The sequence below is a fragment of the Mesocricetus auratus genome, unplaced genomic scaffold, assembly GCF_017639785.1.
Source record: "Mesocricetus auratus isolate SY011 unplaced genomic scaffold, BCM_Maur_2.0 Super-Scaffold_4256, whole genome shotgun sequence".
Taxonomy (NCBI): domain Eukaryota; kingdom Metazoa; phylum Chordata; class Mammalia; order Rodentia; family Cricetidae; genus Mesocricetus; species Mesocricetus auratus.
The window spans coordinates 90319755-90345195 of NW_024429182.1; the positions used below are offsets into that span (position 1 = coordinate 90319755).

General features: G+C 40.4%; 1 protein-coding gene across 1 annotated transcript; it reads left to right on the forward strand.

Moving 5' to 3' along the window:
* Window positions 1–15642: 15642 nt before the first annotated feature.
* Window positions 15643–16726, forward strand: LOC101824357 (olfactory receptor 10A3). Its single transcript, XM_005075707.4, has one exon. The coding sequence runs from the start codon at window positions 15673–15675 to the stop codon at window positions 16615–16617; it is 945 nt and encodes a 314-aa protein (XP_005075764.2). The 5' UTR covers window positions 15643–15672; the 3' UTR covers window positions 16618–16726.
* Window positions 16727–25441: the final 8715 nt, after the last annotated feature.

The window sequence follows — 25441 nt, forward strand, 5'->3', positions numbered from 1 at the left end:
TTCTTTCCAAGTTAGTCTACTTTACCATCAAAAAGATTGACAACATGCTACTTGAACTGCCTAGCAAGCTATCATGGCCTAGAGTTAAAGCATCTGTGTTCAACAACTATGCTCATCACATCCATCTGATGGTACCAGGCATGAAGAATAACCATTAAGGAATAGCTCACTGGGTAGAGGAAAAATTTCCAGCTATATTTTAAGTCACATATATGACAAAGGATGTTCAGAGTGTGTCTTCAGGGTCATCTGTTCCATGTAGAGGTGAGTAGTTCAATTAATTTTGAATAGGCAGAAATACAAGTGCTGGAGAAATTAAAAATTTTTTAACATTAAAAAAATTTTAAATAGCTTGTTTTACATGTCAATCCCAGTTCCCTCTCCCTCCCCTCCTCCCGCACCCCCCATCATCCCCTCATCCTTCCACCCTATTGCCAATTCCTTCCACATAGGGGATATCTAGAGTCTATCATTTCATTCAGGGTAGGGTCCAGGCACTTCCCTAAGAGTCCAGGCAGAGAGAGCAACCCTCTTTGTGTTATGGACACATGATGTCTGTTAGTATTCCAGGGATAAACACTGATCCACTGCTCAGGACCCCATAGGTAGCCCAGGCCTCCTCATTGACTCTCACATTCAGGGGGTCTGGATCGGTCCCATGCTGGCCTCTCAGCTGTCCGTCTGGGGTGCAAGAGCGCTCCCCCTGTTCGGATCAGCTGTCTCTGCTGGTTTTGCCAGCCCATTCTTTGCCAATTTGCTCATCGCTCCTCTCTCTCTGTCGCTGGGTTCCTTGGGTTCTGTTCAGTATTTAACTGTGGGTGTTTGCCTCTGCTTCCATCAGTCACTGGATGAAGGCTCCAGGATGGTTATAGACATCAAGTACACTATCAGGCATAGGCATTCGAGGCGGTCTCTACACTATTGCTTAGCTTGCCAGTTGGTGTCATCCGTTTAGGTCACTAGAGGTCACAATGGTGCCTGATCTGTCTTCTAACCTATGATTCCCTCTTCCCCCTATCCTACCCCCACAGTCGACCTTCCTGTTCCTCCATGTCCTACTCTCTCTTCCACTTCTCCCCCTCTCTATTTCCCAGGTCCCCCTCCCCCCACCCCTCGCCATGTTCCCCATCTGTTCAGAGGATCTTGCCTCATTTCTCTTCTCTTGGGTACCATGTATACCTTTTAGGTTCTTTCCTGTTTCCCAGACTCTCTGTCAGTGGAAGTGTAGACTGGCACTCTCCTGATCCATGTTTAAAATCCATATATGAATGAGTACATACCATGTTTGTCTTTTTGTGACTGGGTTACCTCATTCAGGATGGTTTCTTCCAGTGCTATCCATTTACCTGCGAATTTCAAGATGCCATTGGTTTTTTTTCTGCTGAGTAATACTCCATTGTATAAATGTACCACATTTTCTCTATCCACTCTTCAGTTGAGGGGCATCTAGGTTGCTTCCAGGTTCTGGCTATTACAAATAATGCTGCTATGAACATAGTGGAGCAGATGCCCTTGTTGTATAAATTTGCCTCCTTTGGATATGTTCCTAAGAGTGGAATTGCTGGGTCTTATGGTAGATTGATTCCCATTTTCCTGAGGAATCTCCATACTGCTTTCCAAAGTGGCTGTACGAGTTGGCACTCCCACCACCAGTGGAGGAGTGTTTCCCTCTCTCCACATCCTCTCCAGCATAAATTGTCTTCGGTGTTTTTGATTTTAGCCATTCTGACAGGAGTAAGATGGTATCTCAGAGTTGTTTTGATTTGCATTTCCCTGATGGCTAAGGATGTTGAGCATTTTCTTAAGTGTCTCTTGGCCTTTTTAGCCTCCTCTATTGAGAATTCTCTATTTAGTTCTGTACCCCACCTTTTAATTGGATCCTTTGGTGTTTTGGAGACTTGCTTCTTGAGTTCTTTGTAAATTTTGGAGATTAAAGAAGTCACCTCGCCATATAATAATCAAAACATCAAACCTACAGAGAAAAGAGAAAATATTAAGAGCAGCTAAAGAGAAAGGCCAAGTAACATACAAAGGCAGACCTATCCGAATTACACCTGACTTCTCAATGGAAATGATGAAAGCCAGAAGATCCTGGATAGATGTCCTACAAACGCTAAGGGAACAAGGATGCCATCTCAGACTACTATACCCAGCAAAGCTCTCAATTACCATAGATGGAGAAAACAAAATATTCCATGACAAAGCCAGATTTAAACAATACGTATCCATGAATCCAGCTCTACAGAAAGTGCTAGAAGGAAAACCTAGATCCAAGGAAGATAACTACACTCACAAAGACACAGGCAATATATAATCCCACTTTACAAAACACCAAAAGAAAAAGGGAGGAGAAACTGTACAAAATAACTTCACTAACAATAAATCAAGCACAAACAAGAATCATCAATCAATGGTCATTAATATCCCTCAATGTCAACGGCCTCAACTTGCCTATAAAAAGACACAGACTAGCAGAATGGATACTAAGACAGAACTCTTCCTTCTGCTGCATACAAGAAACACATCTCAACATCAAAATAAATTCATTAGAATTTTCTACATAGACAATCATATCATCTATGAACAAGGATTTACTGCTTCACTTATTCCCTCTCATTTGGAGTAAGATTTGTTTTTCTTGTCTTATTGCATCACTAGAATGTCTATGAAAAAGATTTTAGAGAGGATATTCTTACCTTGTTTCTGGTTGTATGGCATTTCATGTCTCAGAACTATGAATACTGTTCATGTGAATACTTTAAGTCTTTGTCTTAGTTACTGTTCTGTTGCTGTGAAAAGACAACATGACCAAAGTAACTTATACAAAGAAACACTTAATTAGGGCTTGCTTACAGTTTCTGAGGGTTAGTCCATGACCTCATGGCAGGGAGCATGGCAGCAGACAAACAGGCATGGTGCTGGAGTAGTGTCTGAGAGATTACATCTTCTTCCCAAGGTGGAGACAGAGCGAGAAAGACCGGGTCTGGTGTGTGCTCTATGAAACCTCAAAGGCCCTCTCCAGTGAGACACTTTGTCCAGCAATTCCCCACTTCCTAATCTTTCCCAAACAGTTCCATCAAGTGTGAACCAAACATTCAAATATACAAGCCTACAGGGGCCATTCTCATCAAAACCAACATAGGCTTTCCTAAATGTTCTTTTCAAACTGAGGACATGTTCCTCTACCCCTAATATCTTGGGAGTTTTTGCATGTTCTCTTTTTCCCATAGTGGTTTGGATCAAACCCAGGGTTCACACATGCTGTGCAAGTCTGTTCCTCTGAGCTACAGCCTCAGTTGCTGCAAGTTTATATTGTGAATGAATGTTGGGTTTTGTATTGTATCCTTTCTGCATTTGTTAATATGATCACATAAATTTTCTTCTTCACTCTACGGATATAACAGATTGTATTAATTAATCTGTGAATATTTACACAGCCTTAAAAATGCCATACCTTGGAAAGTTCCCACTCAGTTGTAATTTTGTACATTATTGTTTTCAATTTGTTTCAAAGAAATATTTTATTGAGGTTTTTGATATTTGTCCATGAGGGGTATGATCAATAACATCTTTAAATAGATTTTTTATTTTAATAGCTAATTCAGAATAAATGACATAAAATACCAATTAAACTGTGTAGAGATTCAGTGTTATTATTCATGTGGAAAATACAAATTAAAACCACAATTAGAATAGTGGGTAAGCAGCATTCAACTTTTTGAAAGGCTTAAGTAGAATGATCACTTCATCCAGGAATTCTAGACTGGGTAATACAATGGAATATTGTCTCAACGCATACACATTACTCCTGTCAGAATGGCTAAAATAAAAAACACCGAAGACAATTTATGCTGGAGAGGATGTGGAGAGAGGGGAACACTCCTCCACTGCTGGTGGGAGTGCCAACTCGTACAGCCACTTTGGAAAGCAGTATAGAGATTAAAAAATTAAAAAAAGAATTTATTTTGAAATAATTCTCTAAAGGGACTGAGTGACTTATACATGCTAATTGCATGTGATATTAGATAATGCATAATTAATAAGTATAGCCAAAGGATACAAGCTTAATACACAAGAGTCTATTGCTTTCTTTTCTTTTTTATATATGTTTTTATTTAAATTAGAAACATGCTTGCTTCACATGTCAATCCCAGCTTCCTCTCCCACCCCTCCTCCCTTGTCCCTCCATCAACTCCCCGCAACCCTCCACCCAGTCCCCACACCATTCCCTAGAGAGGGTGAAGTCCTCCTCCATGGAGGGAATCTGCAGAGTCTGTCATTTCATCCAGGGCAGGACCTAGGCCCTTCTCCATGTGTCCAGGCTGAGAGGGCATCCCTCCATGTGAAATGTGCTCCCAAAGTTCATTTGTACACCATGGTAAACACTGATCTACTACCCAAGGCCCCAGAAATTGCTGAGTCTTCCTCACTGAAACTACATTCAGGGAGTCTGGATTAGTCCCCTGCTGGCCTCTTAGCCATCAGTCTGGGGGTTCAAGAGCTTCCCCTTGTCTGGTAAGCTGGGTTTCACCAGCATGGTCTTGACCCCTTTGCTCATCACTCCTCCATCTCTGTCACTGGGTTCTAGGAGTTCAGTTCAATATTTAGCTGTGGGTATCTGCCTCTGCTTCCATCAGTCACTGGGTGAAGGTTCGTGTTTGTCTTTTTGTGACTGGGTTACCTCACTCAGAATGTTTTTTCTAGTTCCATCCATTCGCCTGCAAATTTCAAGATTCCATTGTTTTTTCCACTGAGTGGTACTCCATTGTGTAAATGTACTAATTTTCTCTATCCACTCTTCAGTTGAGGTACATCTAGGTTGCCTCCAGGTTCTGGCTATGAACATAGTGGAACAGACATCCTTGTTGTATGAATGGGTATCTTTTTGGTATATGTCTAAGAGTTGGGTCTTGTGGTAGACTGATTCCCATTTTCCTGAGGAATCTCCATACTGATTTCCAAAGTGGCTGTACAAGTTTACATTCCCACCACCAATGGAGGAGTGTCCCCCTTTCTCCACATCGTCTCCAGCACAAGATGTCATTGGTGTTTTTGATTTTAGCTATTCTGACAGGAGTAAGAGGATATCTCAAAGTTGTTTTTATTTGCATTCCCCTAATGGCTAAGGATGTTGAGCACTTTCTTAAATGTTTCTCAGCCATTTTAGCCTCCTCTATTGAGAATTCTCTATTTAGTTCTGTACCCCACCTTTTAATTGGATCCTTTGGTGTTTTGGAGACTTGCTTCATGAATTCTTTGTAAAATTTGGAGATCAGCTCTCTGTCAGATGTGGGGTTAGTAAATATCTTTTCCCATTCTGTGGGCTGTCTTTTTGTCTTGTTGACTGTGTCTTTTGCCTTACAGAAGCTTCTCAGTTTCAGGATGTCCTATTTATTAATTGTTGATATCAGTGTTTGTGCTACTGGTGTTATGTTCAGGAAGCAGAAATAAAAACACAAGAACAAGCCAGGCAAGATGTTGCATACCTGTAGTGCCAGCTGTGTGGGAGGGGGATGTGGGAGGATCATCAATGCCCAAAAGGATAAGGTCATCATGGTTGACACAACAAGAACTTGTCTCAAAAAACAAGAGAATTCCCACAGCAACATTTACTTAAACACTAAGAAGAGAATCACCCAGACATAAATCTAGTGAAATATAAATGAGATATTGGAGAGAAAATTTACAAAATGCTGTTGAAATGAAAGATCTAAATAAATGGAGAGATATTCCATATTCACAATAGGAGAGTAAATATTGTTATGATGTTAGTTTTCTCTAATGTGATCTATGAATTTTAATGCATTCTCCATTAAAATACACCTAAGTGATTTTGTAGTTTGAAAGACTGAGGTTCATATGGAATAGCAGAAAGTCAAGAATACACTTAAGGACAAAGCTGGCGGACTAACTTCAGGGCTTGCTATGAAACCTTGACACTCAAAACAGTGTGATAGTAGTGAAATAATAAATTAATGGAGGAGAATGGAGATCTAGAAATAAGTCCAGAAACAAGTCCGTTGATCTTAGACAGTGGATCAAAGGCTATTTACTGGAGGGAGAATACTGTTTTCAATAGATGATGCTGAAATGACTAGGCATCCACATGTCAAAGACATAAACCTAGGTAATTATATAATAATCTCAAAATAAAAGAAATCATTAATAATGAACCTAGTTGTAAAATGTAGATATGTAAAGTTGCTAGAAGACAATGGAAAACACAATCGGGTGACCTTGTGTTTGGGGATGACTTTTTAAATATAACACTAGGACATTAGCATGTTGAGTCTCCTTCCTTTAGTCACAACACTTCCTTCTGTCTAGAGAAGTATTATTTTGTTAAATATTTTCAGGGCTGTATTGTTGGGGTTGACACCATGCCAAATTATAGAGCAGTTCTATGAAAACTATGCACCTAATACCATATTCCATCCCCAAACAATCCTTTACTATAAAAGGAACTTCCGGAGGCATCACCATCCCTGACTTCATACTCTACTATAGAGCTGTAGTAATTAAAACAACTTGGTATTGGCACACAAACAGACAGGTAGACCAATGGAACCAAATTGAAGACCCTGATATTAATCCACACACCTATGAACATTTGATTTTTGACAAAGAAGCTAAAATTATACAATGGAAAAAGGAAGGCATCTTTAGCAAATGGTGCTGGCATAACTGGATGCTGACATGAAGAAGACCGCAGATGGATCTGTTTCTATCCCCATGTACAAAACTTAAGTCCAAATGGATCAAAGACCTCAACATAAATCCAGATACACTGAACCTCTTAGAAGAGAAAGTGTGAAGTACCCTTGAACACAATGGCACAGGAGACCACTTCCTGAACATAATACCAGTAGCACAGACACTGAGATCAACAATTAATAAACAGGACCTCCCAAAACTGAGAAGCTTCTGTAAGGCAAAGGACACAGTCAACAAGACAAAACAGCAGCCCACAGAATAAGAATAAGAAAAAATCTTCACCAACCCCACATCTGACAGAGGGCTGATCTCCAAAACTTACAAAGAACTCAAGAAGCTAGTAACAAAACACCAAATAATCCAATTAAAAAATGGGGTACAGCTCTAAATAGAGAATTCTCAACAAAGGAATCTCAAATGGCTGAAAGAAACTTAAGGAATTTCTCAACATCTTTAGGAATCAGGGAAATGAAAGTCAAAACAATTCTGAGATCTCGTCTTACACCTGTCAGAATGGCTAAAATAAAAAACACCAATGACAGCTTGTGCTGGAGAGGATGTGGAGAAGGGGGATCACTCCTCCATTGCTGGTGGGAATGTAAACTTGTACAGCCACTTTGGAAATTAGTATGGCAGTTTCTCAGGAAAATGAGAATCAATCTACCTCACGATCCAGCAATTCCACTCTTAGACATATACCCAAAGGAGCACAACTGTGTTCATAGCTGCATTATTTGTAATAGCTAGAACCTGGAAGCAACCTAGCTACCCCTCAGTAGAAGAATGGATAAAGAAAGTGGGGTAGGAGAGAGTAGGTCATGGGGAACAGGAAGGTTGAGTTGGGGGAAGAACAGGGAGAGAACAGGATGAAAAATACCATAATAGAGGGAGTTATAGGTTTGAAGAGAGATCTGGCACCAGTGAGACCTCTAGCGATCTACAAGGATGACACCAACTGGCAAGCTAAGCAATAGTGGAGAGACTACCTTAAATGCCCATTCCTAGAACTTATATGCCATCCTAGAACCTTCATCCAGTGATTGATGGAAGCAGAGGCAAACACCCACAGCTAAACACTGAACTGAACCCCTGGAACCCAGTGCCAGAGAGAGAGGAGTGATGAGCAAATTGGCAAAGAATGGGCAACCAGCAGCGACAGCTGACCTGAACAAAGGGGAGCTCCTGGACCCCAGACCGACAGCTGGGAGGCCAGCATGGGACTGATCCAGACTCCTGAGTGTGAGAATTAGTGAGGAGACCTGGGCAACCTATGGGGCCCTGGACAGTAGATCAGTATTTATCCCTGGCATACAAATGGACTTCGTGTGTCCATAACACAAAGAGGGATGCTCTCTCAGTCTGGACTCTTAGGAGAGTGCCTGGACCCTGCCCTGAGCGAAATGACAGACTCTGGATATCTCCTATGTGGAAGGAAGTGGGGATAGGGTGGGAGACTGTGGGGGATGGTAGGGAGTGCGGGAGGAGGAGAGGGAGAGGGAGCTGGACTGGCATGTGAAGCAAGCTCTTTTCTAAAAAAATGTAATAAAAATAGTGAAAAAAAGAGAAAATGTGGTACATTTACACAATGGAATACTAATCAGCAGTAAAATCTTGAATTTTGCAGGCAATTGCATGGAACTAGAAGAAACCATCCTGAGAGAGGTAACCCACATACAGAAAAAAAACATGGTATGTTTTCACTCATAATATTAGACATAGAGCCAAGATAGCCAGCTTACAATCCATAACCATAGAAAAGTTAGGAAACAAGGAGGACCCTAAGAGAGACATACATGGTCCCCTGGAGAAGGGGAAAGGGACAATATCTCCTGAGTGAATTGGGAGCATGGAGGAGAAGGAGGGATATAGAGGGGAACAGGGGAAGGGGGAGGAGAACATTAGGGACCAGGAAGGTCAACTTGGTGGAAGAATAGAGAAGGATAGCAAGGAGAGAGATATCTTTATAGAGGGAGCCATTATGGGCTTAACAAGAAACCTTGCACCAGGGAAATTCCCAGGAATCCATAGTGGAGAGGCTACCTTTAATGCCCTTCCCCTATAATGAGAATGATGACTACCTTATATACTATCATAAAGTCTTCATCCAGTAGCTGATGGAAGCAGAAGTAGAGATTCACAGCTAAGCACTGAGCTAAACTCCTGGAATCTAGTTGTAGACAGGAAGGAGTGTTGAGCAAAGGAGTTAAGACCATACTGGGGAAACCCACAGAAACAGCCGACCTCAGTAAGTGGGAACTCATGGGCTCCAAACTGAGAAAAGAATTTTTGTCTTGGCCCCATCATCTGAGTTTTAGAGAAAGCTAAGTCCTGACTAATTCATTCCTATATCTGCTGAGACTGAGACAATGTTCCCATTGATTGGTCAAGTCATTTGAACTAACATTCAAGTCCCCTGACTCTTATATAGGACCCATGAGGCTAAATAAGATTATCCTTATTTCACTAAAAAATAATAGGAATAGAGAACTTACATGATTTGTTCAAGGTACTATGCCTAGCTTAGGTATTTTAATTTAAGTTAGTCAGGTCCAAGTATGAAAATAATCATAAACACTTTTTATCCACAAAATGTTCACTTTGAACTACTTTTATTTGTTCTTGGTTTTTGAGAATTTTATATATATCTACCTCCATTTACCCCTTTAATGCTCTCCATACCCGCCCCCCCCATCATGCCCTATTCAATTTCATGTCTGTTCTTTTGATCACTCACTAAGTTTAGCTAGTGACACCCATATATGCATGGGCACGGAAGTTCTAATAATTACCAGATCCTCAATAAAGAATGGTTCTCTCTCTAGCAGTTATCTTGGTATAAAGCCCATGCCTGGGAAGGTCATAGGCCCTACACCAAAACCTGTCAGTGTTATTTTGCTAAATGGCCTTGCTGTGAATTTGCCTTTGAAATTTTTATGCTTGCATTTATAGGCTTGGGTTGCTCTCAAGTTGGCCAGTGAAGCTGCTTGCTCTGCAGTGGGCAGTGGTCGATGGAAAGATGTATAACTGGTCAGAGTACTGAGAATGAGGCTCAGTGTACAGCCTACAATTTTATGTTCCTAAAGTCTTTCTAGAACATTTGATAACCATGTTTTCCATAAAGGAACATCACACATTTCATAACATCACACAAGATGCCCACCTCTGATCCAAACTTCCTCTAGATAAGCTTGCTGCCACTCAGGCTTGCATCCCCCCTCCCTTCTTAGTCCTATTGCTTGGCTTTCATTCAGTCTCCATTTTCATTTTCTTAATTGGCGACGCAATGATGAAATTAAATCTCTGGTGTGAAGACATGTTTATCAATCCCTGTAAATGCCTGGAAGAGGGGAGTGCCTAGTTTGTACCATGGTGTTTTCTGATCCCCAAAGAGGGAAGTCCTATAAGTGGAGTGTAAGCTCTCCAGAGAGAAGACTTCTCCCAGAACACACAACGTTATAAAATCAATGCACTCATTCATCAAATTGTAGAGATGGGAATGCTTTTTAGATAAGAGGTCAAGCATCTGACCCAGTATGGGGAACATCAGTTGATAGGTTAGGAGCTAGAGATTATGCTTGAGTTCCTGTCAGTGGCTTCCACCTCCTCGCTCCTGTCAGTGGGATCCCATTTCAATTCTACTGGCATTTAGAGGTACTTATTAAGTATGAAGCCCAGTTGCTCTGGCTTTCTTCTTCACACAAGGGTCTAGATAACAACTGGAGCGCTAAGGGCAAGCATGCATAAGTCATTAGTTCACAGAGGTGTGGGGCTGAGGGGTCAAAGTGTGGCCAAGGCCAATTTTGTAGAAAGGAAACCCTAAGGAAAGAGCTACTTGCTCAAGGTGATAAGGAAAATTAATGCTAAAGCCAGTGAAACCTTCTGAGAGTTAGCCAAGTTAGCACCAGCCATTTCATTTTAAAGGGATGAGATGGGCATTCAGGTCCAGTTCTTATAAAACTCTCATGAAAGTATTAGATTTATTTAATAATTTTTTACCATTCCACTTAAATTTGCCAATTTAAATAAGATCCTCTCTATATTATCTTATATTACAACTTAATTTGTTTTGTTCATTAGATAATGGAATATATCACTTTGTCTTTTAGTTAAAGATGGTATTTTTATGCTGAGATTATTTTTATTTTGTAAATTTTTCGACATCAATAATGTATTATTATAGTTAGTGTAGACATTTGGTAATGATGTGTGTGTGTGTGTGTGTGTGTGTGTGTGTGTGTGTTGTACACACACATTTGGAGGCCAGAGGTTGACATTGGGTGGCTTCTTTTATGATTCTCTACCTTATTCATTTTCTTCTTTCAGATAGGGCTAACTGTGTAGCCCTGATGGTCTAGAACTTAATATGCAGACCAGGTTGGGCTTGAATTTAGAGACTCATCTGCCTCTGCTTCCTGGGTGCTGGGATTAAAGTCATGCACCACTGTGTCAAGATATTTACCTTTTTTTATATTCAAGACAAAGTTTTATTCTTCACTACAAACTGTCTTGAGAAAGCAAGAAAACCAAACACTGCTGAGTAGGGATGATTTCTGCAACTAGCTGGATTTATGTTCTGTCTTTGGAGAGGGCTGGAGAAGATGAAGACAAATCATAACACTCTTTATAAAGGATACATCAATACTTAAGAAGGATAAAAGATAAACATAAAGTATTGCAGCATGAACTTGAAGTTGACTTTCTATTTTAGCACTTAAAGCAATTAGCCTTCTTTAGAAGAGCAAATGTGGCAATCTGTCCTCTGAGTTACTCTGCATAATTTTAAGTCATTACTACTTACAGCAGTAACAGTCTCTGTATGATAGATTAATACAGATAAAGAAGTGGTTTGCTATTTCCCCTTTAAAATGAAGATGGTAATAGATTAAAATGCCTAGTGTCTATACACACTTTCTAGTGCATCCTTCTGGCTATTTCCTTTTTCTTTTCTTTCTTCTGACTCCTTTTTATTAAAAATTATTTTATTTCTAATAAAATTAAAAATTAAAATATTTTATTAAAACTTATTAAGAACACAATGCAGTTCTTAATTAGACAGAAAAACAGAAGAGAAGCAGCAAGATGAAGATAGGGTTTAGAGGATGTGAAGAAAAATACGATCAACTCTGAGAACACCTACTAGAAAAGCTAACATGTAGAGATGTTTTAGTGGTCAAAAAGACCAATCAGAGACAACTAAGTCATTCTAGACAGATCAAAGAATACTGAGGTATTAAGAATGGTTTCTGATAGCTCAGGTTTCACAACTGTCTCCCACATATGGAGGGCCTAGTTTAGTCCCCTGGAGTCTCCAGAGTTGTAGGTCTGGAGTCCATGAGTTTCCACAAGTTTGGTTCATCTGTCTCTGTAGACTTCTCCATTATAATATTGACCTCTCTTGTTCATATGCCCCCTCCTCCCTCCTTTCTCCTGTATTCCCAGAGCTCAGCCTGGTTCTTGGATGTGAATTTTTGCATTTGGTTACACCAATTACTGGATGAGGGCTCTATGATGAAGTTGGGGTATTCATCAATCTGACTGCAGGGGTAGGTCAGTTCAGGCACCCTCTCTACTATTGCTAGGGGTCTTAGTTGGGGTCCTCTTTGTGGATTCTTGGGAATTACACTAGCACCAGATTTCTCTCTAATCCTATAGTGGCTCTCTCTATTAAGATATCTTTCTTTCTTTTTTTTTTACTTTTTTAAATATAAATTAGAAACAAACTTGTTTCACTTGTCAATACCAGCTCCCTCTCCTCCCCTCTTCCCCCGCCCTCCCTACCAGGCCCCTCAGCCCCCCACTCCGATCCCCATAGAGGGTGAAGCCCTCCATGGTGGATCTTCGAGTCTGTCACCTCATCCATGGCAGGGCCCAGGCCCTTCCACAAGAGTCCAGGCTGAGAGAGCATCCCTCACTGTGGGATGGACACTCAGAATCTATTTGTATGCCAGGGATAAATACTACCCAAGGCCCCATAGATTACCTAGGCCTCCTTACTGACACCCACATTCAGGGGGTCTGGATCAGTCCCATGCTTTCCACACGGCCATCAATCTGGGGTCTGAGAGCTCCCCCTTGTTCAGGTCAGCTGTTTACGTTATTTTTTAAGACAGAGTAACATCGAATCTTGAGCTTGCCATTTCAGCTACACTGACTGAGCAGTGAGTCTTGGGATCTGCTTGTCTCCCCGTTGCCCCGGTGCTTGGGTTGTTATACATGTGTACCACTACCTAGACCCAGGTATTTCAAGTGGTTGCTGGGCGCTCCAAACTCAGGTCCTCATGCTTGAACATCAAGCAAGTTACCCACTGAGCCATCTCCCTACCCCTAGGTATTTGGCCTTAGTGCGTCATCATGGTCATGTTTAGTAAATCAGTTTTTACTCTCTGTAAATGTCCTAATAATCCGAACCCATGATATCATGCATCTTCAGTTTGTTGTGCAGGTCTGTTCTCTGACTCTCCTATGTCGTGTCCCATACCACAGTTACGTTTTTTCTGTAAAGCTTTAAATCAAGGCCAGCGCCGGCATTCTAGTACCCAGTACGCTAGTACTAGAGCAGCAGGAATTCCTCACTATGCTTTCTTTCTCTACGCACTGGCCCTTCCATCCTTTCCATCCCATCATGATGCAGTGATGGCTAATCACCCTCACCTCCACGGGGAAGGAACATTCCCCTCATTTATGTTTCTAAAACAGTTACCACCACCTTGGTTTCCTTATGTGATTGCCAGAGAAACGAACATTTTATTCTGCGAACCAGGGGAGGTCAGAAGGCTTTGGGAGGAAGCAAGGGGCTGTTTTGATGGAGGAATGAAATATAGATGAGAGGAGAAGGTATAAGACACGGGAGTCATCAGGGCTGCGTGTAATGACAAGAAGGAACAGAGGAACTAGAATGGAGGCAGGGGTCTGGGAAGTGTTTGTGGGTTTTTGGTTGTAAAGGTGTGTGAGTACTGTCTACTGACGGTGGGAAGAAAGCTGGGAGCAGGGGGAGTTTGTTTAGGTAGTGCAGGGAGAGCGGTGAGCCTTGTCTAGAGAGCCGTGTCAATGAGAGTTGGACAAGGAGGAAAAGAGCTCTAAAAAAAAAGAGAGATTGGCTGACCATAGAGAATCAGGAATTTCATGCTGGTTTGCTGTCTAATTGCTATTATTCCACTGCCTTCAGTCTAGGCCCCATCTGACTGGAGTGGCAGCCCAAGTCAGAGCAGGAAGGGCTACTCAGGGGGCATTTCTGACATACAGATGGGGATCTTCACGAAGCGAGGAGCACAGGCTCAAGATGGAGGTTTTTGTGGCAGAGTCAAGACTCATTCCCAAACCAGTGGTGCTTGCACCCCACAGCAGCCTCAAGCTTCTAGAAAAGTCAGAAAGGAAACGCAGCCTCTTCCTTGTTCTCTTGTTTTTGATTATTTTCCCTTTAGATCCAGTAGTCATCGAGGGTTGAGGCTGGGTTTCCTTAATTTAAATAGTTATTCCTCCATGGATTCATTAAATGCCAGTTTAGCCACGTTTATCTAATGTGCACGTGGTCATCTCTTTTCACTTCTGAGAACAACACAAAGTCTAGAATAAAATTCTTGTCATCATTCAGTTTATATTCTAGGGGGAAGAATTAAGCATAAATAGATGTGGATTGTTTCTGTTGGTGGTGAGTGCTCTGGCAAAATGATAAAGCCAGTGATTGGAGGTAGGAATACAGTATGGCTTGGGATGTCTTCTGCATGGCTCAGGTTTCTCTGATAGTGGGTGCTCAACTAGTGAGTGACACAAACTCCACAGTATGGCTGTATTTTCTTTCAAAGGGAGCTAGTGAGTCACAGAATCACAATGACAAACATGACATTTTCTGTAATCAGAAAAGTCACTTTCTGATTGCAAGAATCGATGGTAGAAAATTGGTTTCTCATATGTCCCATTGGGGGAAATTACAATACATTAGGACCATTTAGACCACAAACCAAACCAATATTCTGGAAACCATTTGACTTATGTTCACCTGAGGTCAATTTATCTACAAATCAACTTTTTTGGAATATTTATATTTGTTCAGGTATACATGGTTTTATTTTTCATGTTTAACAAAGTATGTTTTGTACTTCGGTATTTAAAATAAATATTTACCTATATACTTACATTTAAAATGATCATAGTTCTAATTTGTCTGCATTTTTAAAACTATTTGTCAATTTGAAACTCTTTATTTAAAATTAATATACAAGTACACAGTCAAAAACAACACAGATATAGTGGATTCTAAGTAACACAAATCTTGTGTGTGCTCTAAGAATGGGTACTAATTTTTTGCTACATAGCAAAACTTTGCCAAAGACCATTTTTTTATTATTTCACTTGTAGCTTTAAATTTACTAGTATTGTTACGTGTGTGTGTGTGTGTGTGTGTGTGTGTAAATATAAATGCATTTATGCCATGGAGAGCTTGTCGAGGTTTGAGGATTTCTAGGAATTAGTTTCCTTTTCCCACCATATTAAGGAAAGTTTATTTGGTTTCTGTTGCCTCAAGCACTTCAGGATAGCTGGCCCCAAAGCTTATGGGTTTTTTGCTTGGCTTTGCCTTCCATCTTGTCATAGGAGTATTGGGATAACAGATGAGTGCTTCTATATCAAGCTTTTTTTTTTTTTAAATGCGGGTTTCAGGGATGGAACTGAAGTCAGACAATGTGGCAAGTGCTTTTTACCATGGTAGTCATTTCACCAGCTGTTTTATATTTGCTAAATGATTTCTGAGCCAAAGTTTTGAAACTTGTTCATTTGCATTTTAAAGAGTCATTGTTATAACTTACTAGCCATTCTTTAAAACTGCCAGTCTGAACCTCAGTCAAAATGGGAATGTCTTTACAACTTCTGCCAAGATGTCCAAATTTGAACTCAGCTCCTGCTCTGTGACTTCATCACTTATGTACCGTGTCTTTAAGACCAACACAGGGCTCTACTACTGTAATGAGGAGGCAAAATCACAGCTCTGCATTCGAATTTGTCCTCTTGGGATTTTCTAGCTATCCTGAATTTCAAGGGCAGATGTTTGGGGCTTTCTTGGTTATTTATCTGGTGACTCTGATGGGAAATACTCTCATTATCACCATCATATTCCTGGACCAGAGCTTGCACATCCCCATGTACCTGTTCCTGCAGAATTTATCTTTAGTGGACCTCTGTTTCAGCACAGTCATCACACCTGAAATGCTGGTGGTCCTGAACACTGAGAAAGCGACCATTTCCTTTGGGGGCTGTTTTGCACAGATGTATTTCATTCTTCTCTTTGGTGGGACTGAGTGTTTTCTCCTGGGGGCAATGGCTTATGACCGATTTGCTGCAATCTGCCATCCTCTGTCCTACCCAGTGATTATGAACATAAGGGTCTTTGTGAAACTGGCTATGTTCTCATGGATCTCGGGTACCATGATGACTACTCTGCAGACTACATGGGTGTTTAGTTTCCCCTACTGTGGACACAGGGAAATTGACCATCTCTTCTGTGAGACTTCTCCAGTGCTGGAGCTTGCATGTGCAGACACATTCCTGTTTGAAGTCTATGCCTTCACAGGCACCATTTTGATTGTCGTGGTCCCCTTCCTGTTGATACTCTTGTCTTATACTCGAATTCTTTTTGCCATCCTGAAGATGCCGTCCACTACAGGGATACAGAAGGCCTTTTCCACATGTGCCTCTCATCTGACATCTGTCACTCTCTTCTATGGCACTGCCAGTGTGACCTATCTACAGCCCAAATCCAGGTACTCACCAGACACCAAGAAACTGATGTCATTGGCATACACCCTGCTTACCCCTCTGCTGAATCCACTTATCTACAGCCTGAGAAACAAAGAGATGAAAAGGGCCGTGGTGAAATTGTGGCGAAGAAAAGTGGCTTTACACACAGCTTGACTTGTTGATTTGCTTTTCTATCACACTATTGAAGTCTATATGGGGTTTTCAGGGGGTGAAAAACAGCATATTTTCTGGTTAGAGAATATTTTCTTTCTTGACATCTCCATGTTTGGAAACATATCCATTATTCTTTTCTTTTAATACTGTCGCCAGTAGTTTTTAAGAAGTATATGTTCCATAATACATGATTCACATATTATAGATCCACCTTCTGTTTTTGACATACAGGTCATTTCTAGAGTATTGTCATTAAGATGATGTTTCAGTAAACATCTAATTCCTTATGTTCATGTGCTTATTGATTTTATTATTATGTGATAGATTCCTCAAGGATGACTGATGAATTACTTTGTATTTACATACTTTAGTAGGTGCTATAGATGCCAACTGAAGTGGTGCATGCTTTTAATCCCAGTATGTGGGAGGTCAATACAGGGAACTCCAGAATTCAAGATCACCCTGGGGTACAATGTGTTCCAGCTCACTGTGAGGTATATACACAGTGAGACTCATCCTGAGAATATAAAGGCTGAGGACATCATTCAACAATAGAATTCTCGTGCTGGAGAGATGGCTCAGTGTTTAAGAGCACTGATTGCTCTTCCAGAGGTCCTGAGTTCAATTTCCAGCAACCACATGGTGGCTCACAACCATCCATAATGAGATCTGGTGCTCTTTTCTGGCCTGCAGGGACACATACAGGCAGAACACTGTAAATATAATAAGTAAATGAAATCTTTTATAAAAAATAGAATGCTTGACTAACATGCACTGGGTTGAATGCCTGGTACTACAAACTAAGCAAGAACAACAGAATTGCTGTTCACACTTCAGACTGATGTTGAGGCCCACTGGGTACCACTCCTGTGGTGAGCAACAGGAGACTAATAACATGATACAATTTTTCTAGAGAGAAGATCCATTCCAAGAAAGAGTAAAGAATGCATTTGTTTTGGAGTGCCCAAAGTCATTTGAATTAATAGATTCTCAGATTATAATCACAAACTGGGTTACTTTGGGATATATATATATCCCAATGAAGTCAACCATGCTACCCACCTTGTCATGTGGGCACCAGCAGCTGCCATTTTGATGAAGAAATATGTAATGGAGAGGTGGGAAAGATGGCAAAATGGAGCTGTAGGTATATGCACTATGGATAGAGGTGGGACTGGAGATGCGACAGCAGTGACAATTGAGAGAGAGGGCGGGGTTGACAGTGAAATATGAGAGAGTGTACAGCAGCCTGGAACTTATGCAGATACAGACTCAACCCTTGAACACACAGACCAGCTGTGGGATTGCCCTGGGCAGCAATGGAAGAACCACCAAGGCCTGAGATGCCACTGTAGGCCATGTTAGTGTTGCTGGTCCATGCTGCTGCCCCAGGCTGTAATGAAGTCTGAGATACAAGGGTATATTTAAGGTCTCTGTGGCTGACTGAACCCATGTTAATGTCCATGGGCTGGAGGCCATACTGATTTGAGTGGCCCTTGATGCCTCCTGAGGCCATTGTTATGGTCCTTGCTGCCAATGAAGGCATGCCTGGGTCTATGGGTCTATGATCCTACTGAGGCCTTGGTCTGTGATGATGCCTGTGGCCCATGTTATCACCAAAGGCCATGTTGATGTCTGTGGTCCCGATAGGCTTGGAGGGTATTGTCTGGATTGATGGTCCTCCTATGGCTAGGACCATGCTTGTGGTCTGTGCTGTCACCAGAAACCATGTGGAAGCCCATGATCTGTGCTCCTTCTGACTGTAAAGAGCAAGGAACCTACTGCAGACACACAGTTAAGAAACAGGGACAAGGAAGGCTTCTGTGACAACTCCTCTCACTGCCCAACATCCCCCCCAAAGTAACAGTTTAAGCAGTAATCTTTGAAGACTACTCTTAAAAAGTGTGATAAGGATGCTGAAATGTAGCTCTTCATAACTGATGGCTTCTGGTGAGGGGTGAGTGTGGGAGGGGAATGACCCACCTTTATTTAAGGGGCAGGCCACTGAGAATTTGGTCATGCTCCAGTGAGAATATAGATAATACAAATTGGACTGGTTGTTTTCATTATTTTTCTATTTAAAAAATCGGGGCAGGGGGTTACAAGGGAGCAGACATAGAAGACCTATGAAGTGAGTGTGATCAGGGTGCATGGTGTGAAATTCCCAAAGAATCAATAAAATATTATGTTAATGAAAAAGAGGTTAACAGTCCCATTTTCCTTTCCGATAATGTGAAGTTATATCAAGTTATGTAGAAAGCCGCCACTGTTTTAGAAGAATATTGTCTTCTTAAAAACATGAGGAGGAATCCCTTCCTGCCCATGAGGATATATGTGCTTTTAAGATTTCTATGGGCTGTGTAGAATGATATATCATAATATATATGTATATTAACATATATATCAAATTGGTTATTTGAGAATTTAATACAAGTATGAAATGTATTTTGATTGCATTTATGCCTTAATCCCTCTTCCAAGTCCTCTCAGATTATCCCCACTATGTCTTCTTTCCAGGATCATGACTATTTATTTATTTATTTTTTAAGATTCTGTTGAATCTAATTAATGCTGCCCATGTCCATGTGAGTATAGGGTCATCCTCTGACTCATGGACACACTTCTGAAGAAAATGACTCTCTGCCAGCACCCATCAAATGTCGATAATTACTCAGTTAAAGTTTGAGTAGGGTTCTTGTGCCCTTCCCTCATCCATGTAAGACTACGGTCTGGCTTGAACTTGTACAGGTTTTACACAGGCAATCATGGCTGCTGTGAGTTCATGAGTACAGCAATTCTGTTATGTCCATGAAAATAACTGTTTCTTTCTAGCCTTCCTGACTTCTATCTCTTACACTCTTTCTACCTCCTCTTTTGTGACATTCCCTGAGCCTTATGGGGAATGCATGTCATATAAATATCCCATTTATGAATGAGTGCTCCACACACGTTTATTTTCTGCACTTTGGCCAGTTGTGAGTCTCTGTATTAACTATTATTCACTAATAAAGAGGCTGCTCTGATGAAGAATAAGAGTGGAAGCCCCTATTGCTGAAGACACCACATACTTTGGTCGCCAGACTTGGGAAAATCAAGCTGTTAGTGGTCTGGCAGCTTTCTTCTCTCTAGTTTGTGTTCATAGAACCAGAAGATGCTGCATAGACTGCTGGAGGATGAAACTCATCATCATTTTTAACCCCTTGTGAGGTAGGATAAATGACTGGACTGGCAACAGATGCTCATGGGTGCAATACGTCACACATGTTATGGAGACAAACAAGTCCTTCCTGATTGGATTTAGGACCTGTGGTACACAAGGAAATTCAAGCTTGATTCTTTAAATCTAATAATCTAGGCTCTAGGAGAAAATATACTTCTGTTTTTTCATTACATAAATAAACTGCTTACTTTTGATATTCTTACAAATATTTATAAAATATTAGTGGCCAGAAGTTATGTGGGAAGATCTTGAATTCTCACTTGGCAGTGTTGGTGTGGTTTCTACTTACAAAATAAAATGCCCCACACATGAATTATGAATTGTTCTTGTCACATACTGTGAAAAAGTGTCTGTCCTGCTCTCTGTGTTCATTGAGTCAAGTTACCGACCATGTAACCTTTTTAGACTGTATACCTCCACAGGTTGTGAAGTTCGTAATATTTTCTGTTTACAGTATCATTGTGGCACAGTTTAGTGAGGAATTCAGGAACCTTCAGTAAAAACGGCAAAACCTAACTGGCTCTAGCGGCACATCCCTAGTTATTCCAGCATTTGAGAGGCTGAGTTAGGACCCTAAGTTCCAGGCCAGCCTGAACTTTCAAACCCCCAAAGCAAAATAAAACCAAAGAAGAAATAAACAAAGATAAAAATATCAAAACATGTATGGAAACAATAATTTCAAATGCTGATTCCGCCATCTTCAAGTTCTTTGACATTTATCTCTCCTTGGTGGACTTCAGCTTATTTGCATACAAAGGCGGAATGCTGCTGATGGCAACTGTACTTGTCTTTAAGAGACACCACAAGGATCAGCTGTAATAGTCCAAGTGGGTAGGCACAGTGCCCTAAACCTTTTAGTTTAGGCTTCCTCAAGCTAAGAAGGGAGCCTTCCTTGAGGCCCAGAATTGGGAGTGTTCTCTGTCACTGTGCCTGAAAAAAAAAAAGAGAAAGAAAACAGAAAACACAATGCAATGATAGAAACTATTGCAGATTGAAATTCTTCTATGCTAGGCATTGTTTGAAAGTCTTCACCTTTCTCTCTCATCTTCCCAAAAACTCCATGAAAGATGCTACTCAGACTCCAATATCGGATCTTTTTTTTTTTATTTCACAGGTACATCAGCTGCATACACACTGGATCTTTTTACTCACTTCTCAAGTCTGAGTCTTCTTTTTGTATTAACTGTTTTTTTTCTCCCCCAATCCAGAGTCTCATGTAGCTCTGGTTGACCTCAACGTTTTTATGTAGTCTCTCCTCTTGTTTGCACCTGGTTGAGTATTTTCCACTCTGTTTTAAGTTGTGTTCATTCAGATTTTACTTTGCTTGCTGATTCTGTCCTTTTGTTAGGACTGTCTTTTCTTGTGCCCACTCTCTATGCTTTCCAGATGGACTTGTGATTTCCTTACATTCATCTCCTGTGAACACTGCAGAGCAGGTTTTTCTTATTTCCATTGTTCCAGAAGTTCTTCCCTTAACATTCATGTTTTTGTTTTGAGCTTTTCTTCAGCAAAATTAGTTTCTATGTGAGTTTAAAAATTATTATCTTTATTTTTCTGATGACAATTTATTCCTGTTCCATCTTTCTTTCTCAGATATTTTTATACATTCTATGCCTTTTCTCTTCTCTTTTATCCTTCTGTTTGATTTTAGAATGATACTACTGTGTATGACCTCTTTGGATCACCTCTCATATTTTCTCTTGAACATTTATCTGTTTTGTTTGGAGAAAAGCCCCACATGTTCCCTGTCAGCAGGAATGACTCAGAATATACAGAAACTTTCCCCACAAACTCTCCACTCCGGGTTGAGGCAGGCAAGTTTCATGATTCTAATCTGCATTCTATTAAGCGCTCAGGTGATATGCACACAATTTGAAGTTCGAAACTTGTTGCTCTGTCATAAAGATTACATCTCAGACTGAATATGAGGCATTTTCCTCTTCTGCTCTCCTGTTGTTGGAACACTGGATCTCACAGAACAAAAGGTCTCACTCAGGCTTTTCTGAAAACACAGTAGAGTTGAGTGATCTGTGGTCATCCACACTTTCTCTCTTCTGCCAAAACAAGCCAAGGGAAAGCTTTACTGTCATCTCCCCATGCAGTTGTTTTTGATGCAGCAAGAGGATGGTAGCTTTTGTCCTCCAGGGCATGGCACTACAATGGTTTAGTGTGCATGAGATGTAGGAGTAGAATGCTGTCTGGCATACTCACAGGGGCTTCCCAGACCCGAGAGCTAAATTGATACACGATGGATTTCAGGAGTAAGAATAAGGAAATAGGAAACACAGTCACTCACATACTGGTTTGGACTGGCAATGGCAAGTTCTGAAGAAGCAAGTGAGTTGTGTGGAAAACTTACAGAATGAATGATTTTTAACAGGATGTTTGTGGAATCCTCACAGTGTCAGTGTCTCATGTTTGAGGACAAGGATGCTGCATATTTCCCATGAAGACTCCATCTCCTGATTTGCGGGTCAACAGAAAGGTCAGAGTGACCTTGTACCTGCTGTCTTTTCAGGACCTTTGATTTCAGTATTCTACCTGTGAGAAAAAAAGCTTATTTTATCCTTTCTGAGAATTGCCCAGACTAATAGAAAGACATCTGTATTTGTGTCACACTCTGGAGGTGTGGATGTGGTAGATCTGTTGTGGGGGCTAGTAGTGTAGTCTACATGCTCTCTGGGTTTCTGATGCTGATGACAGAGGAATAGCACTTTGAGAACCCATCATGGAGATCAAAGCTCTTGTCATGGTCTCAGCTGCCCTTGGTGTGTCCCTTCTAATTGCCCTCCTCACACCTCACCAATTTCTTTGCCCTCACCATGTCTCTCTTATATTTTAGATTATGCCCTGAGATTTTAAAAGTGAAGTTTAGATGACCATATCTCATTATTTGGGTAGTGTCTAGTAGTACACTGCTATTTTCCCTTTTTGTTTGTTTTTGTTTTTCAGATAAGGTATAGCCCAAGTGACATTCTTCAGATAATGTTTCACCGTGTAGGCCAAACTGGCCTTGAACTTGGTATCCTACTATCTCAGTCTAGGAAGTGCTGAGATTATAGATTTATTCCTTTATGTTAGGTTTACTTTCCCATTAAATAAGTCTGAATTTCACTCTTTGGGTGTAAAACTTCTTCCATATATTTATTCAAAAATATAAAATTAAGTAGGAGATATTTCAAATAAATACCGACTGTCTCTCAAAACTCTGCTCACTCTTACTTCCAGTGTCATTACTAAAACAGTTATTCTAAGTTCATTCATGAATTTTCACTCCCTCTGACATTTCTCGTGGTCTGAAAACACAGTGTGTGTAACATAAAGAATTTCCATGAAACTGGGATGGGCATTTTCACCCTGCTTGCCTTGCTTTCCTTGTTTCTAAACTTTTAGTTTGTCTTTTTGATTTGAATTTGTGCAGATTTAGTGAAATAATGTTTCTTTCATTATCTGTATGATTTTGAAATTTACTGGAATTTCCTTTCTGTGAGACAAATCTATCTTATAAATATTATGGAAACATTTTGGGCTGAAAATATATAGTTATGTATCTACAATGTATTCTTTTTATTTCCTATTTATTTTCATTGTCATATATTAAGTATTGTTTAAATAACTCTACATGTTATTTATTTGCTCTCATTGAAGAAGTTATGTGGGTTTCTCCACACCTTGAATATTGACATGTCAATGATATTTTTGTTTGATTAACAATTAATGTTATTATTACCCACTGTTTGTGGGTAAAAACAACCCTGAAATTAGCACATTTTCACTGAGGCATAATGTACTTGTAGAAAGGGCGTATACCACCAATTCCAGACATAGAGTATACCAGGGAAGAGAAGTCCCCATGGAAAAATTGTGTGTAGGAATAATGAAAGTCCTAAAAAATTATGATTTAGGAAGGTGTCTGGATTGGACTCTGAAAATAGGACATGTGGTCCACATCACACTAGGCATAGGGAGAATACATGTTCAGCCTATGGCTGCAGGAAGGAAGAACTTTTCTGTGTCTGATAAACAAGGTAAACTATAACGATCTAGTCTTCAACTCCCTCAGAGACTGGGGAAAGAAATAATATTAACTGAGTAAGCATGAAGTGTGAGCAAGTGACTTCCAAAAAATGTGAGAAATGACCGAAACAGGTGGCCCCCTGGGTAGTCACTGAAGTTTCTCTGCAACATTGGGGCATCCATCTTTGACCTACAGGCATAGAATATCTGACAGACTTTTCTATGAAGCAGGAATTTTGAAGGATTGTCCCATATTGTCTTGACAAGGTTGGCAGTCACTCTTTTGTGTCCTGCTTATCCAATTTGGGCATCATACTGTCAACAGTCAAGGCAAGGACACTCTCTTGCCCAGTGACTTACTTTTTCCACAAAGAAAGTAAACTCCATGTGGAGTTTCTTCAGTGCCCACCATCTTCTCTGTAGTAGATTGGTACTAACAGAAGCATACATGTCTCATTGTCATAAAAATCCCTATGTTTTTTCTCAATATGTATTTATTTAAATTAGAAACATGCATGCTTCATATGCCAATCCCAACTCCCTCTCCCACCCCTCCTCCTTTGTCCCTCCATCAACCTCCCTAATTCCCCACATCATTCCCCAGGGAGGGTGAGGCCCTCCTTGGGGGGATCTCCAGAGTCTGTCATTTCATCCAGGGCAGGACCTAGGCTCTTCCTCATGTGTCCAGGCTGAGAGAGCATCCCTCCATGTGGAATGGGCTCCCAAAGATCATTCATACACCATGGTAAACACTGATCTACTACCCCAGGTCCCAGTGATTTCTGTGGTCTCCTCACTGACACTACATTCATGGAGTCTAAAACCCTGTGCTTTTAAGACATCTGAAATGTCATATTCTGTAGATCTCTGAACTGTTTGAAGATGACCTGTCCATCTAAAATATATCTTTTTTGACCTTGAAAACATACCTAATATGACTACAGGTTAATTGTAGTAGGTGACTAATTATTAACTTGCATTTCCTTATTACCCTAAACAGTTGGTAATAGTAACTTTTAAGGGCTAGAAATTTGTATTACATTGTTAAATGTGCTGTATAGGTATAATACCTTGAACAAGATTAGAAATGTATATACAGTATATTTTAACCAAATTAATCTCAAATTTGTACACATATACAGAAGTCCAAACCAATGTAAAATATTTAAAAATAGTAATTGCTTTTAAAAAGTAGTAGATTCAATAGTCTACCTTTTTATCTTATATCTATATTCTCCTTTTTTTCTTTTCAGAGTAGATTCAATAATCTACTTTTTATCCTATCATATCTATTTCTTCCCCTTTTTCTTTTCAAAAAATCTCCTTTGTTTAGCTTTATTTCTGACCATTACCAATATCAATTTGTAACCAATGCCTCTAAACAATGACAAGTATCCATAACATATTAATAGACTAAAAACCACCCACCTCACCTCTTGGGATTGTGGCATTGTGTTCTTACATTTACTTCCTGCTGTCTGGGTGCAACAGTGTCTTTAGGGGGCCCTGAAAAGAAAAAAATTGGGTTAATTGTAAGTCCTGGGAGAGGCAGATGTATCATTGCTGTCCAGTCTCTGTGTAATGGGA

Excerpts from the sequence above, each read along its gene's own strand:
- LOC101824357 (XM_005075707.4), top strand. The coding sequence starts at position 15,673 with ATGAGGAGGCAAAATCACAGCTCTGCATTCGAATTTGTCCTCTTGGGA.